This window comes from Poecile atricapillus, chromosome 11 (genome assembly GCF_030490865.1).
Source record: "Poecile atricapillus isolate bPoeAtr1 chromosome 11, bPoeAtr1.hap1, whole genome shotgun sequence".
Classification (NCBI taxonomy): Eukaryota; Metazoa; Chordata; class Aves; order Passeriformes; family Paridae; genus Poecile; species Poecile atricapillus.
In genome coordinates this window covers 18667501-18682374 of record NC_081259.1, presented here as the reverse complement: position 1 = coordinate 18682374, position 14874 = coordinate 18667501, and the positions used below count along the sequence as shown (strand labels likewise).

General features: G+C 56.3%; 2 protein-coding genes across 10 annotated transcripts in view; both read right to left on the bottom strand.

Annotated features, from left to right (window-relative positions):
• Window positions 1-3175, bottom strand: part of SEMA7A (semaphorin 7A (John Milton Hagen blood group)) — a 30600-nt gene extending 27425 nt beyond the window's left edge. Inside the window, exon 1 of the mRNA XM_058846419.1 lies at window positions 3058-3175. The gene's annotated coding sequence lies outside the window, so the exon portion shown is untranslated. The remainder of the gene's footprint in view (window positions 1-3057) is intronic.
• A 4564-nt stretch (window positions 3176-7739) lies between these two features.
• The window catches only part of UBL7 (ubiquitin like 7), a 9160-nt gene continuing 2025 nt past the window's right edge, over window positions 7740-14874 (bottom strand). For 8 of the 9 annotated variants that reach the window (XM_058846426.1, XM_058846421.1, XM_058846423.1 and 5 more), the window contains exons 2-12: window positions 14079-14269; window positions 13520-13639; window positions 12914-12996; window positions 12730-12814; window positions 11697-11754; window positions 10700-10833; window positions 10523-10572; window positions 9820-9987; window positions 8848-8970; window positions 7983-8140; window positions 7740-7886 (exon numbers count right to left, since the gene is read on the bottom strand). In XM_058846426.1, the coding sequence (XP_058702409.1) occupies window positions 8000-8140; window positions 8848-8970; window positions 9820-9987; window positions 10523-10572; window positions 10700-10833; window positions 11697-11754; window positions 12730-12814; window positions 12914-12996; window positions 13520-13639; window positions 14079-14262 (1146 nt within the window). In that variant the 5' untranslated portion in view covers window positions 14263-14269 and the 3' untranslated portion in view covers window positions 7740-7886; window positions 7983-7999. The remainder of the gene's footprint in view (window positions 7887-7982; window positions 8141-8847; window positions 8971-9819; window positions 9988-10522; window positions 10573-10699; window positions 10834-11696; window positions 11755-12729; window positions 12815-12913; window positions 12997-13519; window positions 13640-14078; window positions 14270-14874) is intronic. The other variant, XM_058846428.1, reaches the window with a different exon arrangement.

The window sequence follows — 14874 nt, the reverse complement described above, 5'->3', positions numbered from 1 at the left end:
CGGAGCCGGTGCGCTGGCAGGAGCGGAACAGCTGGAGCGGGAGCGCAACAGCTGGATGATCCAGAGGAGCGGGATTGCAGCAGGGCTGCATCACACCCGCCTCTCCCGAATGGGAATTCCCGAATGGGAATGCCATCCCCGAATGGATGGGGACACGCCGGGAGCCCTGCCCGAGCGCCACTTGACACCCCGCGAGTGGCACAGCCACCTCCTCATCCCAAAGGTCCTCCCCGGAGCTTTTGTGGCGCTGGTTAATGGGAAAAGCAGGGAATTCCGAGCACGGAGAGCGGGCTGGGACGTGACGGGAATGGGAGAAGCCCACCGGGAATGAGGCGCAGCTGCGCCCTTTAAAGTGGCGCTTGAAGCTCAGCTCAGCCCCCCTCAGCTCAGGGCAAGGGGGGCACTCTGAAGGAGGCAAAAATAAATCAGCGAGCCGGCTAATGGTGAATTTGAAGGAGCCACAGGGATTTCCCGGCTCCTCTTTGTGTGTGTGGGGTTCACCTTTCCCTCTGGCCACACAGCTGCCGGGGTAATCACAGGGGGAAGACACACGCTCGCTTCTGGCCGTGGTAATTCCCAGCCCCGAAGCGCTCTGAGCTCAGCCCCAACTGCCCCGGCGGCAGCTGCAGTGCCCTGGCTGCTCCCCGAGCTGCCAGACCCCATCAGCACTTTGTTTCCAGCGGGAAAAAAGGAGATTTGCCCCAAAAAACACCCCCAAGAAAGGAGTTTTCTTCCCAAAACACACTCCTGAGAAAGGAGATTTCTCCGCAAAAAACACTCCTGAGAAAGGAGATTTCTCCCCAAAAAACAGTCCTGAGAAAGGAGATTTCTCCCCAAAATACACTCCTGAGAAAGATTTCTTCCCAAAAAGCACTCCTGAGAAAGGAGATTTCTTCCCAAAAAAGCACTCCTGAGAAAGGAGATTTCTTCCCAAAAAAACACTCCTGAGAAAGGAGATTTCTTCCCAAAAAAACACTCCTGAGAAAAGAGATTTCTCCCCAAAATACACTCCTGAGAAAGGAGATTTCTCCCCAAAATACACTCCTGAGAAAGGAGATTTCTCCCCAAAATACACTCCTGAGAAAGGAGATTTCTCCCCGAAATACACTCCTGAGAAAGGAGATTTCTTCTTTTACCCCTCCCCAGCAGCTGGGGGCTCGGCCTGGTTTTGACTCTGAGGTTGGGGGTGTTTTCTTCCACCTGCAGTAGAATCCTGTGGGTAAATTTTAGCCTCAGGCTCCCTCAGGATTTTAGGAGTTTTTGTAGGATCCCAGAATGGTTTGGGGTGGAAGGGACCTCCCACAAACCCAGGGTGCTCCAAGCCCATCCTGGAGCACTTCCAGGGATGCTCAGAGGGAAGGATTCCTCCCTAAAACCCTTGAGAGCAGCCAGGGAAGCAGCTGGCTCCCAGAACGGTGAGATCAGTGCCTGGGAAAGCGGTTCCAGGAGATGGGCAGGATGTGGAGAACACAACCCCCAAGAAAACCCAACCCTTCACACTCCCATTCCAGCCCTGGCCTGCTTTGCAGGAGGTGTTGGAAGGAAGGACACACTTCCCAAAGCGGGGAAGGAGCTCGGAGATTGGCTTTGTTTGCTCAGGACCATCGGATTCCAGGCAGGAATTCCCATCTGCTCCTCTCCGGGATCAGAACTTCTCCAGCACAACTCGTGAGCAGCTTTCTCCCAGATCATGCGCCTCGCTTCCAGCACAGATCAGGAGGCAGCCTCCCCCAGGAATCTTGTCAGAAGCACAGATTTTTTTCCCCAAGAGGAACAGTTTTACTCATCACAGACTGAATGTTTGTGGCCCAGGCAACCCAGAGAGCTCAGATTGCACTTGGCACCCGAGCAGGCGTGTGGTGATTTTCTCCACAAAAACAGATCTGTTACCTTCCCTCAGCCTCGGCCAGGAATGTGACCCTTGGAAGCACCAGCACAGCTGGATCTTCCAAGAAAAAAAGGCACAAGCAGAGAATTCTTAGCCCTGGCTAAGGCAGGCGAGACCTTTGCTGTGCCACCAAGTGGGTGTGATGCTCCCAGCGCTACCAAAGGGATCCTGCTGAGCCGGACAAAGGATGAGGATGTTCCTCATCCCCCTTTTCCAGGATCCTTTCCCAGGCAAGATGAGAATGCTGCACATTTTGGCCCAGAGCTGGAAGAGCCTGCGCTAAACCTGTGGGAGGGACTGATGGCCCAGCAGGTTGGGACAGAACTTTTGGAAGATCTGAGCTCCCATTCCTCATTTTGGCTGCTAAGGCTGGGTTTGGAATGGGTGAAATTCCCCTCACAGCTCCTCTTGGTGCTGACAGGCCCTTCATTCCCCAGCTGACAGAGTGAGGAGGGAAGCGAGCAGAGCAGATCCTTTATCAGCTGCTGCATTTTCTGCTCTCCACACCCAAATTCTCTCTCCCCCCCATCTCCCCAGCTCATTTTCCTGGCAGGCAGCAACCAAAAAACCTCAACCATGCCTTCCCAAGGCCACAGCCCTGCAGAGTCTGGGGACTTGCCAGCTCTCCAGGCTCATCTCTTCGAGCTGGATGGAGTCTGGGGGCACTGATCAGTTGGCACCACTTCCCCCTGGGTTCTGCCAAAGGACAGCACAGCACAAGAGCCACCAAAGGGATCCAAAAGCCACCCCCAGGCCTTCACAAACCAGCCAGGAAAGGGGTGGAGGGGCCACGTGCCCCCAAGCTGAGATTTCCCAGTAGATTTCACCCCCTCAGATAAGATTTCCCAGGAGATTTGGCCAGAAGGGAACTTGTGACTGAGCTGATTTGCACTTGGTCATTCTGAGAGCAGCACAAAAGCCCAGCCTGGGACTCCCCTTCTTCTGTGTCTCCCAAGGAAAGCCCAGGGGTTCGCCCAGGCCCTTCCAGGCCGGTGTCACAACGTGATTTGTGACTTGTCACGGCTCAGGCTCCCCAAAATGGGATTCCCACATCTGCCTGCAGCTTTGGAATGCCCAGGGAGGGTCCAGCACCAGCACCCCCTAAACAGGATGATAACCCCCCACTCTTTATCAGCCCCAGCAGAGCCACAAAATCCTCCTGCACACACCTGGTTAAGGTTTGATCCCTCTGCAGTCAGCAGGAATTCCAGCCCGCATTTTTCCGCAGGGAATCCAAACAAACGCCCCTGGATCTGGAGAAGCTGCCGGGAAAAGCGCCAGAGCCCTCTCGGAGCTGACCAGGCTCATCGAGCCGAGCTGCTGAGGAAAAGCAAACTCCTTCCCCGTGACCTTGGAGCGCCTCCAGCAGCGTTATCTGTCTCGCCAGGAAGGGAGAGACGGGGGAAATGTCCCGCTCCTCCCTGCCAGGGTGACCCTGCCAGCCACCCCCGGGGCTGGTGACACAGAGGGACGGTGGCTGCGGTGACACCGCGCACAGAGATCTCCATCTCTCCCAGCAGGGTGGCCCCAGAGACCCTCTGGCTCCAGCAGCTCCCCGTTCATCCTGTGGCACATCTGCCCCTCCTCGTGCTGCCTGGCACCTGCTGCTGGGGCCTTTGGGACAGGGATTGTTATAAATGCATATCAGATTCTTGGCTTTTCACATTATAATATTATAATGAGTGCTATATGTATAAGATTAGAAAATTTACTTATTAATATGGTTTCCTTTATTTCTGTTATTGATGGAACTTAGAAATAGTTGTATAATACATAGATATGTTGAGCTATGGCATAGTATTAAAACAAAAACTACTTTTGTTTGTATAACCCAAAGACTGAAAAAGATAGTTAGAGACTCCCCTGCATTCTTAGATTATCTTATCCAGATGAAGACAGCAGTGACCAGAGCTCTGGGGGAGGAATTTATTGCATTTCTGTTATCAGGGAATGTGAAACTCGATGGTGACAAGAAGATTGATTTATTGGAAAGGGGGCAAGAAAAAACTAAACAGAAGAACACCAAAAATCTTAAGAGGAATGTTTGAATCATGTATGAGAATTTATGGATATGTAGTAGGGTTCTGTTTTTAAGGGACAATCCTTTGTTAGTAAGATGAATGCAGAGACACCCAGCCCTCTCTGTATACTTAATTTTTATCTCCTAATTGTCTTTTTTATTAAACTTTTAAATTCTATAAAAAATATGTGAACCTCGTTTTTCACAGGGAGGAAAAATGGGAGCGAGGGGAGAGAACCAACAGCCAGGAACTCATCTGGGCAGACAGCAGCTGGCAGGAGCTGGGGGTGATTAAACCACGTGGAATTGAGAATCCTCCGGGGTCAGAGAGTTTAATGGATCCTGTGGGGCTGGGATCTGCTTTCCCTGCCCTGGAACAGCAAATAAATGCAGCAGCACTCAGGGAAACACTGGGGATGTGCTGGGCTGGCTGCTCCTGCTCCAGCGACATCGGGGGACAGAGTTCTTCCCGGCTGCCCCTGTCAGCTCCTCGTGCCCCAGTGCACCCCAAAAGGAACCCTCAAAGCCTCACTGGGACCCCAAGGAAATGTCACAGCCCCAGCTGCTGGACAGCCTTGGGCCCCTAGGGACACTCAGATTCACCACTTGAAGGGAAAACCTTGCGTGGGGTCTGTTCCCACCACCCCACACCCAGACCTGAAAGTCCCCAAACCCCTGACAGCCAGATGCTGCCACATCTCTCAGAAATGGGTTTTTCTCTGCTCCAAAGTTGTGCTGGGTTCTTGGCCCTTGCAGGAGAAAAAAAAAGGAACTCTGGCTCCCCTCAGATGCTTTTATATCTCCTGGAGTGGAACCCCACAGCTCAACACTTGAATTACTTCATGCCTGCTGAACCAGCAGACCCAGCTCTTAAATCAGCATTTATTTCAGAGATAGATGGGGGAAAAAAAAAACCCTCTCAAAGGGATTTTGGGACACGTTTATGAATATTAGAACACTATAAATATAAAAGGGAACATAAGGAAATAGAAATATTCTCACAGGGTGACATTTTCGGCCCATTTCTGCTTTCACTAAATTAAAACAGTTGCCTGGTTTTTATTGTGGATCACGTGGGCCTCTCAACTCTGTAACCTTAAAAGGGCGCTTTGAGGGCTGAAACCAGAGCTCCTTTTTTGTCAGTTCTAACAGGGAAATTCGGGGTGATTCATGCCAGGAAAAGGACCAAACCCCACAGGACACGGGTCAGAACCTTCCTCCTTTCTCCAGAGAAAAAGGTAAGACCTTCCTGCCAAGGACACCTCTGTCCCCTCTTCCTTTGTCCCCTCCCTGAGACCCCTCAGCTCACTCAACCAGCATGGAGCTGGAAAAGGAAGAAAAAACTCGAATTTTTGATGTATTTTGGCCTTTCCTACAAGGACAAAGCTGGAAGCAGCCAGGAAACCACCGAGTCCTCTGCAAACGGTGCCAGACAAATTCCTGCTGCTGCTCCTGCTGGATGGACCTGCCCAACAAATCCTGGAGCATCAGGAGAGTCACCTTCACTGGTTTTCTGGGATTGATGTGCCAGGGAGGAGCTCAGGGCAAGGTGTGGAGCTCCAGGATGTGACTGGGACAAACTGGGAATACTCAGAGCTTGTCATGCTGGGGGAGGAGCAAGGAACAAACATTATCCCATGGAAATCTGTCCAACACTGGTTCAGATGCTGCAAAAGCCATCTGGGAGATTCTGTTCCATCCCCATCCCACCTTTTTGCTGGAACATCAACCACCCCCAACACCTCAGAGAGACAAATCAGCCCAAAATGAGAGCAACAAGGAGAAAAAGGGCTCCAGAAAAGCAGAGCACACATAGTACAGAACCCAGCCAAACCTCCACCCCCTCCAGGTGTCCAGCGAGGGTCAAGCGGCGGGATGAGAAACAGGATTATGGAAAACACGGGAGGAAAAGCAGCTGCTCCCAGGCATCCCTGCTGTCACAGCTTCCCCTGGCAGCCCCAGCCAGGCCAGCAGGGAACCGGACCAAGAGCTGCTCTTTGATGTCAGAAACAGAAGGTCCCTGCTTACGTTGGGGAACTGTGGTCTGACCTCCTGCTCTTCCAGGGTCACTTCCCAGTCTGCTCCCAGTAAAGCCCTGCCAGGGATGCTGGGCTGGCAAGAGCAGTGTGGTGGAAATAGGGGCAGGAGAGGGATGAACTGAGACCCAGCCAGGGCAGGGACAGCAGGGATGGAGCACAAGGAGCAGGCAGCAGTTTGGTCTCTGTCGCGTTCAGCTACTCACAATTATTGACAGTGACACCTTAAAGCACCCCAAGGGACAACGCCAGGGATCCATGGGCAGCCACAGCTTCTCTGGGCACCGTGTTCCAAGGTCTCCCCACCCTCAGAGGGAACAATTCCTCCCTGAAATCCAACCTAACCCTGCACTTCCCAGCCTTTCCCCGCTGCTCCACGCATGAGCATCACTCCCATGTGCCGGCACCGCTTCCACGTGAGGCCTGGGACAGCTGCAGGAGCGCTCCCAGCCCCCTCCCAGCTCCCCCTCTCCTGCAGGAGCTGCTGCAGCAGAGCTCCCGTTGCTCCCCAGCCGTGCAGGAGGCAGCAGAGCCTCTCCCCCCCTCCCCGCAGCTCCCCCCGTGCCTGAGCACGGCTCTGCCGGGCGAGGGAAGCGAGCGTCGTGAGCGGCAGCGCTGCCAACTTCTCCTCTGCTGCAGCCAGTGCAGCCAGGGAATGTGCCTGAGATGCTGCTCCCAGCCAAGCCCTGCCGTTTGGGAAAGGAAATCAGGGGAAAGTCACTTCCAACCCAAAAATCCAGGCAGCTCTCAGCTCTCCGGGGGCGTGGGGAAGCAGAAATAGAGGTGAAAACAGCTCCGTGCCCAACGCGGGGCAACAGAAGGATCAAATATCCCAGGAGCGGCACGAAAAGCAGCGTTTTGGGACAGCAGTGAGCCCCAAATTGAGAATTCAGGTGGTGCAGGAAGGCAAACCGGACACGCTGGTCTCCAGGAGAGCCTGCAAATGATTGCCAGCTTCGGGCAGGAGCATCTGCGATCCGGCTAATCCGCGGTTATCCCGGAGGATTGGGGGCTGTGGGGAAGGGAGGGTGCAGTGCATATGCTCTGTCCTGCCCCTGCAAAGCCAGGAGCCAGGGATGGGAAGGGATTAATCCACAATTACACAAAAAATCCAGTGCTCGCCGAGGGCAGGGAGAGGGGAGGGTGTCAGGAAAGCCACTGATGTCCATCACATTTTATCCGCTCCAGCCCGAGGCACAAAACCAGCCCCTCCTTCCTCCTTCCCTGGGGCATTAATCCCGCAGGACAGGATTACAGCCTATCAGCGCGGGGCTGCCCCGGAGAGAACAACGCCGGTGTTACCGAGATGCTATCAGCAAGGATCACAGAGCTCGCAGAGGAATTAGAGGGCAGCACAGCAGCCTGGAGGTGAAGCGGGAGTGCGCTCTGCGCTCTCTGCTCTGCGCGACATCCGAGCAGAACCCGCTCCCGTTTTCACGCCTCGTTAACCCCGGCGCCGCAGCGAAGCCGGGCCCAGCTCCAGTCCTGCTGCCGCTGATTGCAATTAACGGCAAACGCCCTTAATTGGCTTTGCAGCCCGGGTGCGTGGTGGCACCCAGAGCGGGCTGTGACAGGGGCATTTCTCCAGCTCACGCTCAGCCCTCGCGATTTGTCACTGTCACCTCGCGGTGGCCGCGAACCGCCGTGCCCTCTGCTGAAACCTCCCAGCAGGAGAGGAGGAAAGGCAGAGCTCTTCCTCTCCCAGGAAAAGGCAGAGCTTTTCCTGCACTTCCACTCCCCTTCCTGCCCTGCTGGGATCTGCAACGCGACCCGGGACAGAGCACAGCAGGCAGGGAACTGCGCAGGGTCCGTTTAATGCAGGGGGAGCACAGGGATGATGAAACAACAACAGGCAGAGTCGTGGTGACAGATAAAACATTGCACAGCTGCAGGGGCCACATCTCCAACACACAGCCACCTCTTCCCTGCTCCCAGCTGAGTCCTGAGGAGGTTGGAGATAGGATTTGGAGCTGCTCCCCACAGGACAGGAAGCCAAGGAGGGTCCCCACGCACAGAACCAGCCCGAGGAACAGCTTACCAATCCAGCAGGAGGATTTAGGGGGCACCCCCAGCAAAGATGAGCTCCAGGGCAGCCTGGATGTCCCCTCCGGTGGCCTGCAGGGCCCGCAGGCTCAGCTCGTCGTCGTGGATTCCCATGTCCCGCAGCTGCTGCAGCTGGGGCTGCCACTGGCTCTGCTGGCAGCAAAGAGAGATTGAGGGTGCCTGTGAGAATCCCAGCAGGAAAAGCAGCACTGCCCGCTCTCCCTCCTCCTGTGCAAACAGCTCCTGAACGCTCAGAGATGCTGCAAAGCCCCCAGATCCACCACCCCTCCATGCCAGGGACACCCAGCACTGGAACGGTGTCCGTGATGATGCTTTAGGATTTTAGCTTTGATATTTTTCACATTTTTGTGATCCTGCAGCTCTTTAGTGCGTAACTCTAAACTCCAAACTGAGTGTGAGCTGCTGTTTTCCGAGTTTGGTTAGACACAGCAATTCCTCTCCAGGCCTGGGAATCAAGGACATCTCACTGCCTCAGGCCCTGAGAGATGGAAACAAAAGGGAGCTGGGGGAGCAACCTTGGGGTAAATGACTTCATTCCCTGAAGCTGGAATTGGGAAATTAACCCTCAATGTGCAAATGGACCAAACTTTTAATAAAAGCGTGAAAAAATCCGTGACCGTTTTTGGGTGTAGCCCCTCAGGGAGCTTCATCTGCCCAAAATGTCCCTGAAGGCCCTACAAGAAATAGAAATAAACTGCTTTTTGTTCTCTTAATTTTGTCTGGCTTTTAGGTAGCCCAAAAATGCATCAGTGATGTCCTTTCCGGGTTAACACGTGGAGGAGGCAGCAGTGGGATGGAGAATTCCAGAGGCTCCCGAGAGGGAAGGGGCTGGCACTGACCTGGAGGCTGGGCTGCCCCGAGGCCTGCAGGGCGTGCTGCAGGGCCTGGCTGAACAGGTCGTTGGTGATGGGTGTCCCCGACTGCACGCTGGATGACATCGGGGACGTCCCGGAGGAGTGGCCCTGGCAGGAGGTAAAGGGATGAGGAGGAGTGATCCAGGAATTCCAGCAGAGCTACACCCGCAGCACCCCCCTCAGCCCCCATCCCACAGGGATGGGAGCTCCTCCACGAGGGAATGAGGGAGAGCCAGAGCTGATCCAGGCTGTGCTGGCTGACCCCTGGGTACCGGCACCATGTGGAAGATATGGATCACATGGATCTGCATGGGGGAATGCAGGGCCAGGGGTGCAGGGCTGGGATCACACAGGGAACTCTTCCCAAGGGAATCCAGGGCTGGGATCACACAGGGAACTCTTCCCAAGGGAGTGCAGGGCTGGGATCACACAGGGAGCTCCTCCGGAGGGAATGCAGGGCTGGGATCACACAGGGAGCTCCTCCGGAGGGAATGCAGGGCTGGGATCACACAGGGAACTCTTCCCAAGGGAATGCAGGGCTGGGATCACACAGGGAACTCTTCCCAAGGGAACACAGGGCTGGGATCACACAGGGAGCTCCTCTGGAGGGAATGCAGGGCCAGGAGTGGCAGGTTGGGATCACACAGGGAACTCTTCCCAAGGGAATGCAGGGCCAGGAGTGGCAGGTTGGGATCACACAGGGAGCTCCTCCGGAGGGAATGGAGGGCCAGGAGTGGCAGGTTGGGATCACACAGGGAACTCTTCCCAAGGGAATGGAGGGCTGGGATCACACAGGGAACTCTTCCCAAGGGAATGCAGGGCCAGGAGTGGCAGGTTGGGATCACACAGGGAACTCTTCCCAAGGGAACACAGGGCTGGGATCACACAGGGAGCTCCTCCGGAGGGAATGCAGGGCCAGGAGTGGCAGCCCCAGGCAGGGCTGGTGCTGGCTGTTACCTGTGTGCCTGGGGTGGGTGTGTGGGAGCTGCTCTCGGGGGTGCTGGCCAGGGCCAGGGCTGTGGCCAGCTCGCTCTGGGTGATGGGCCGTGGCCCTGCCGCCCCCGCGTAGCCCAGCGAGGCCGGGCGCGAGCCAGAGGCGCTGCTGGAGGGGGTGGATCTCGTGCTCTGCGTGGAGGGAGGGAGAGAAAAGCGCTGGCTGTGAGCTCGCTGTTTGTGCCCCGGTCAAACCACACATCCCTGTCCTACCATCCCCAAAACTCCCAAGGGTGGAACTTTGGAAAGACAAACACGCCGGAGCGGGATGTGCTTTCTTTTTCCACAAAGTCAGCTGTGGAAACTGGCAGGAAACCTTTCAATCTATCATCCATCAGCCCCAAACCAGGGTGCTGTTAGCCTGGAACAAAACAATTCCCTGCTGACAGACACGTTTGGACCCAAATACCCGGTGTTTTCTTACAGAACCCTTTGTCCTACAGAGAGAAAGACTGCAGAGGGGCAGGGATCAACATTCCCACGCTCCACTTTGGCTACCAGGGCGTTTCCTCTGTTCCATTTTCCTGCTGTGTGTTCAGCACTGAGGAAAACCCCCTCCTGAAGCAGCCAGGATCAATATGTTTGTCTCCACATCCCCCTGAGGATGTGCTCATGCTGTTCACCGGGCTTCAAATGAAACCCAAAATGAGGTGCTCCAGCTGCTCACCTGGTGGAAGTCATCCTCATCGTCAGAGAGCCCCTCAAAGAGAAAGCCACCTGCAGCAGAAAGGGCAACGCAAGGATGTGGCAGGAATTGGGAAGCAGCTGAGAATCCCATGGAGTTTTTGGCTGAGCAGCCAGGACAGAGGCCGCAGCAGCGAGTTCCCTTTCCAGGAGGCCGTACCTGGCATGTCCCGGTAGGAGCCCAAGGCCATGGCTCGTGAGGACGTGTCCGGGGCTGGCAGCGCGGTGCTGCCCGCCACCGAGTGCAGCACCAGGACAATGGCGTTCACCAGGGCAGGGTGGGCTGGGATCAACCTGGACACAGACGGGCACGGCTGAAGGAGGGCACAGGGAACGCAGGAACGTGCCCTGAGTGACTCAGGGCACAGCCACCACCACCACTGCCTCTGCTGCCTGGCACAAACTCCTCCAGGCAGCCAGGGACCCTTCTGGATCCACCCTGGACCTGGCCTCGGATCCTTCTGGATCCACCCTGGACCTGGCCTCGGATCCTTCTGGATCCACCCTGGACCTGGCCTCGGATCCTTCTGGATCCACCCTGGACCTGGCCTCGGATCCTTCTGGATCCACCCTGGACCTGGCCTTGGTTCACCCAAGATTCTTCTGGAGCCCACAGTGGATCTGGGTTTGGTTCCCCAAGGATCTCTCTAGACCCGATCTTGCCTCAGTTCCCCAAGGATCCTTCTGGAACTCCCACATTGGACCTGGCCTTGGTTCACCAAGAATCCTTCTGGAGCCATGTTGGACATGGCCTTGGATCCTTCTGGAACTCCCACTCTGGACCTAGCCTCAGTTCACCCAAGATCCTTCTGGAACCCATGGAGGACCTTTCCTGGGTTCCCCAAGGATCCTTCTGGAGCCATGGTGGACCTGGCCTGTGTTCCCCCAGGATCCTTCTGGACCCAAGCTGACTTTTCCATGGTTCTCATTTCCCAGGTGCTCTCACATGGGCTGTGAGCAGCTCCATGCAGGTGTAAAGCCTGATGTGGAGGCGATGACGGCCCTTCCTCCCACCAAACACCCTCTGGATTAACCCAAGCGGTGGATCCATGTTTCCTGCTGCTGAGGGAGAAGTGTCCCAGCCTGGAGCAGAGCTCTGTCCCACCCAGGTGACACACAGGCACTGCTGAGTCACTGGCCCAGCTCAGGGAACTTACGTGTCCAGCATGTTGGGGTCTGCAAACACGGAAAACAGATCCTTGTCCTGCAGAACTCCTGGAAAAGACCAGGAAAGGCAGTGAGACAGGATACAACAAACAGGAGCTGGGCACACAGAATAGGAATTGTTTTCCAGGAAGTGAGTCATGAATAAACACCACAAACACTCTTATTGTTCCTCTGAAGCCTTTGTGTTCCAGGAAGGGCCACACACCCAAGGGACATGCCTTTTCCAGCAGATCCCATGGGTGCTCCCCCTCAAGGGCAGGATGGAAGCTGGCCCCCAGCTCCACTGCATCCCAAATTCCACCTGCCTCGAACTGCCACCATCCCAGAACAGCCTGGATTTAATGAAACATTTTGTAGCAGGAAGAGTGCATCCATCCCTCCTTCCCCTGATCCTCCTGAAGCCAGGATCCAATCCCATGGGGAGCGCATCCACCCCTCCTTCCCCTGATCCTCCTGAAGCCAGGATCCAATCCCATGGGGAGAGCATCCATCCCTCCTTCCCTTCTGAAGCCAGGATCCAATCCCATGTGGAGAGCATCCATCCTTCCTTCCCTCCTGAAGCCAGGATCCAATCCCATGGGGAGAGCATCCATCCTTCCCCTGATCCTCCTGAAGCCAGGATCCAATCCCATGGGGAGAGCATCCATCCCTCCTTCCCTTCTGAAGCCAGGATCCAATCCCATGTGGAGAGCATCCATCCCCTGATCCTTCTGAAGCCAGGATCCAATCCCATGGGGAGAGCATCCATCCCCTGATCCTTCTGAAGCCAGGATCCAATCCCATGGGGAGAGCATCCATCCCTCCTTCCCCTGATCCTCCTGAAGCCAGGATCCATCCCCAGTGGAACACAAGTGACACCTGAGCAGTCACCAAAGCTCACACTCCACAAAGGGACCAAAAATGAGTTTTTTTTTTTAACTCTCCCTTCTCCCTGACAGGAATCCAACCTAGATTTGGGCCTGTCCCTTCCCCCTTAAGGAATCAAACCTTTCCTCAGCTACTCTGAGTCACAGCTGGACTCACCCAGAGCCACGGGGTCGCTGCTGAGGCCAGGAGTAGCCACAATGATCTGATCCAGGGATTCCTTGTTTCCCAGCATCTTGAAGACCTGCCAGGGAAAGCAGAGCAGATTGGGAATGTCACCCACTGTGGGACTGTCCCCAGAGGGAGGGGACAGCCCAATTCCCCCCGTGGGCAGAGCACTCACGGCATCTCTGTAGGCAGGGCTGCTGTGCAGGGCAGTGTGCAGGACACGGAATTCCCGGACTGCTGCCACCTTATCCACGGGCTCTGAGGGGAGGAAACACCACAACAAAACACAGCTCGGCCTCTGTCAGCCATTTCACACCCCACTGAGGCTGTCATGCTGCAACAGGGATTCTTTAACATCCTCGGCTTGGGTGCAGCCACTGCAGAGTAACAACTCGCTGTGCTCCCAGATCATAAAAATACCCAGGAATATCCTCCCACACGTGCCATTAGAGGAATGCCAACTCAAACTCCTCTTTCTGTACAGTCAGGCACAGCAGAAGCACACACCAGCCTGCTCCAGATTCCCTGGCAGCGCTCTAAAATGGATCATAGGCAATTAAGGAAGGAATGATCCCTCTCCATGCACAGCTCATTCCTTAACTCTTCTGTCAGCAGGAAACCAACACCCAGGTGCTGATGGGAGAGGTGAGGAGTTCCCAAACAAGGGGATTCATTCCCCTGGAAACCTCCACAGCAGCGAATACCAGGAGGAGCTGCTCCTCAGTCCCTAATAAAACACATCCCAAGGAGAATCCAAGGGGTGATCCCTGCAGTTCCTCACCCGGTTTCTGGTCAGGCTCAGGCCAGGACTTGCGCAGGACATGGACAGTGGAGCCGGACTGGATTCCATAAAAATCCAGGGTCTGGTCATCCCTCAGCTTCCGGCCACAGTAGATCAGGTCTGGGGGGAGAAACACCTGAAGATAAACCTGTGGCACTCTCAGATCGACCTGGTGGTCTCTAGGCGTGGCTTAGAGCAGCTGTAGCTGCTCCAACTGGCCAGGGAACAACACAGGGAAGTTGTGGAGCTGAGAGCCGGGAGAGAAATCATGAAGCTGATCTAGAGGAGGTGGCAGAGTCACTCTCTGTGTAAGAGCTGACCTCTCTCTCAATTCTGACGAGAGAGCTCACAAGGACAGAGGTGGTGGGAAGCCCAAATAATCCTTAACAAGGGCACCGCCGCGGCTGGAGCACCGCGACCCCAAGGGAACAGGGAAGGAACACCGAGCGCTCCCAGCAGCAGCAGCAGCAGCAGGATGTCGCGTCCCAGCCGCGGAAAGGACGGGCCGAGGGTGTCCCCAAGCGGCGGGCGGGCCGCACCGATGAGCTCCCACACGCACCGATGAGCTCGGGGTCCGGCATGGATTCCTGCAGCTTGCCCGTGATGAGCTGCTTGAGGTGCGAGATGCTGCAGCCGCCCAGCGGGCACTCGCCCAGCTCGGTCTCCGGCAGGCGCAGGATGGATTTGGGGGCCAGCGGCTGCTCCGCCAGCTTCACGGCGATGTGCCACTCCGGCAGGGCCATGGCAGCTCTGCAGAGCGGGACAGCTCCAGTGAGAGCCCGCACACACACACAGCCCTCACCGGCCCCAGAGCCCACCGAACCCGGCCAGCCGCAGCCCCGACCCCCCTCAGCTCAGGGGATCCCGCCCGTGCTCACCCCAATGTCCCCTCAGCTCAGGGGATCCCGCCCGTGCTCACCCCAATGTCCCCTCAGCTCAGGGATCCCGGCTCTCCCTCACCCCAATCCCCCCCTCAGCTCAGGGGATCCGGGCCGTGCTCACCCCAATGTCCCCTCAGCTCAGGGGATCCCGCCCGTGCTCACCCCAATGTCCCCTCAGCTCAGGGGATCCGGGCCGTGCTCACCCCAATGTCCCCTCAGCTCAGGGGATCCCGCCCGTGCTCACCCCAATCCTCCCCTCAGCTCAGGGGATCCCGGCTGTCCCTCACCCCAATCCTCCCCTCAGCTCAGGGGATCCCGGCTGTCCCTCACCCCAATCCTCCCCTCAGCTCAGGGATCCCGGCTCTCCCTCACCCCAATCCCCCCCTCAGCTCAGGGGATCCCGGCTCTCCCTCACCCCAATGTCCCCTCAGCTCAGGGGATCCCGGCTCTCCCTCACCCCAATGTCCCCTCAGC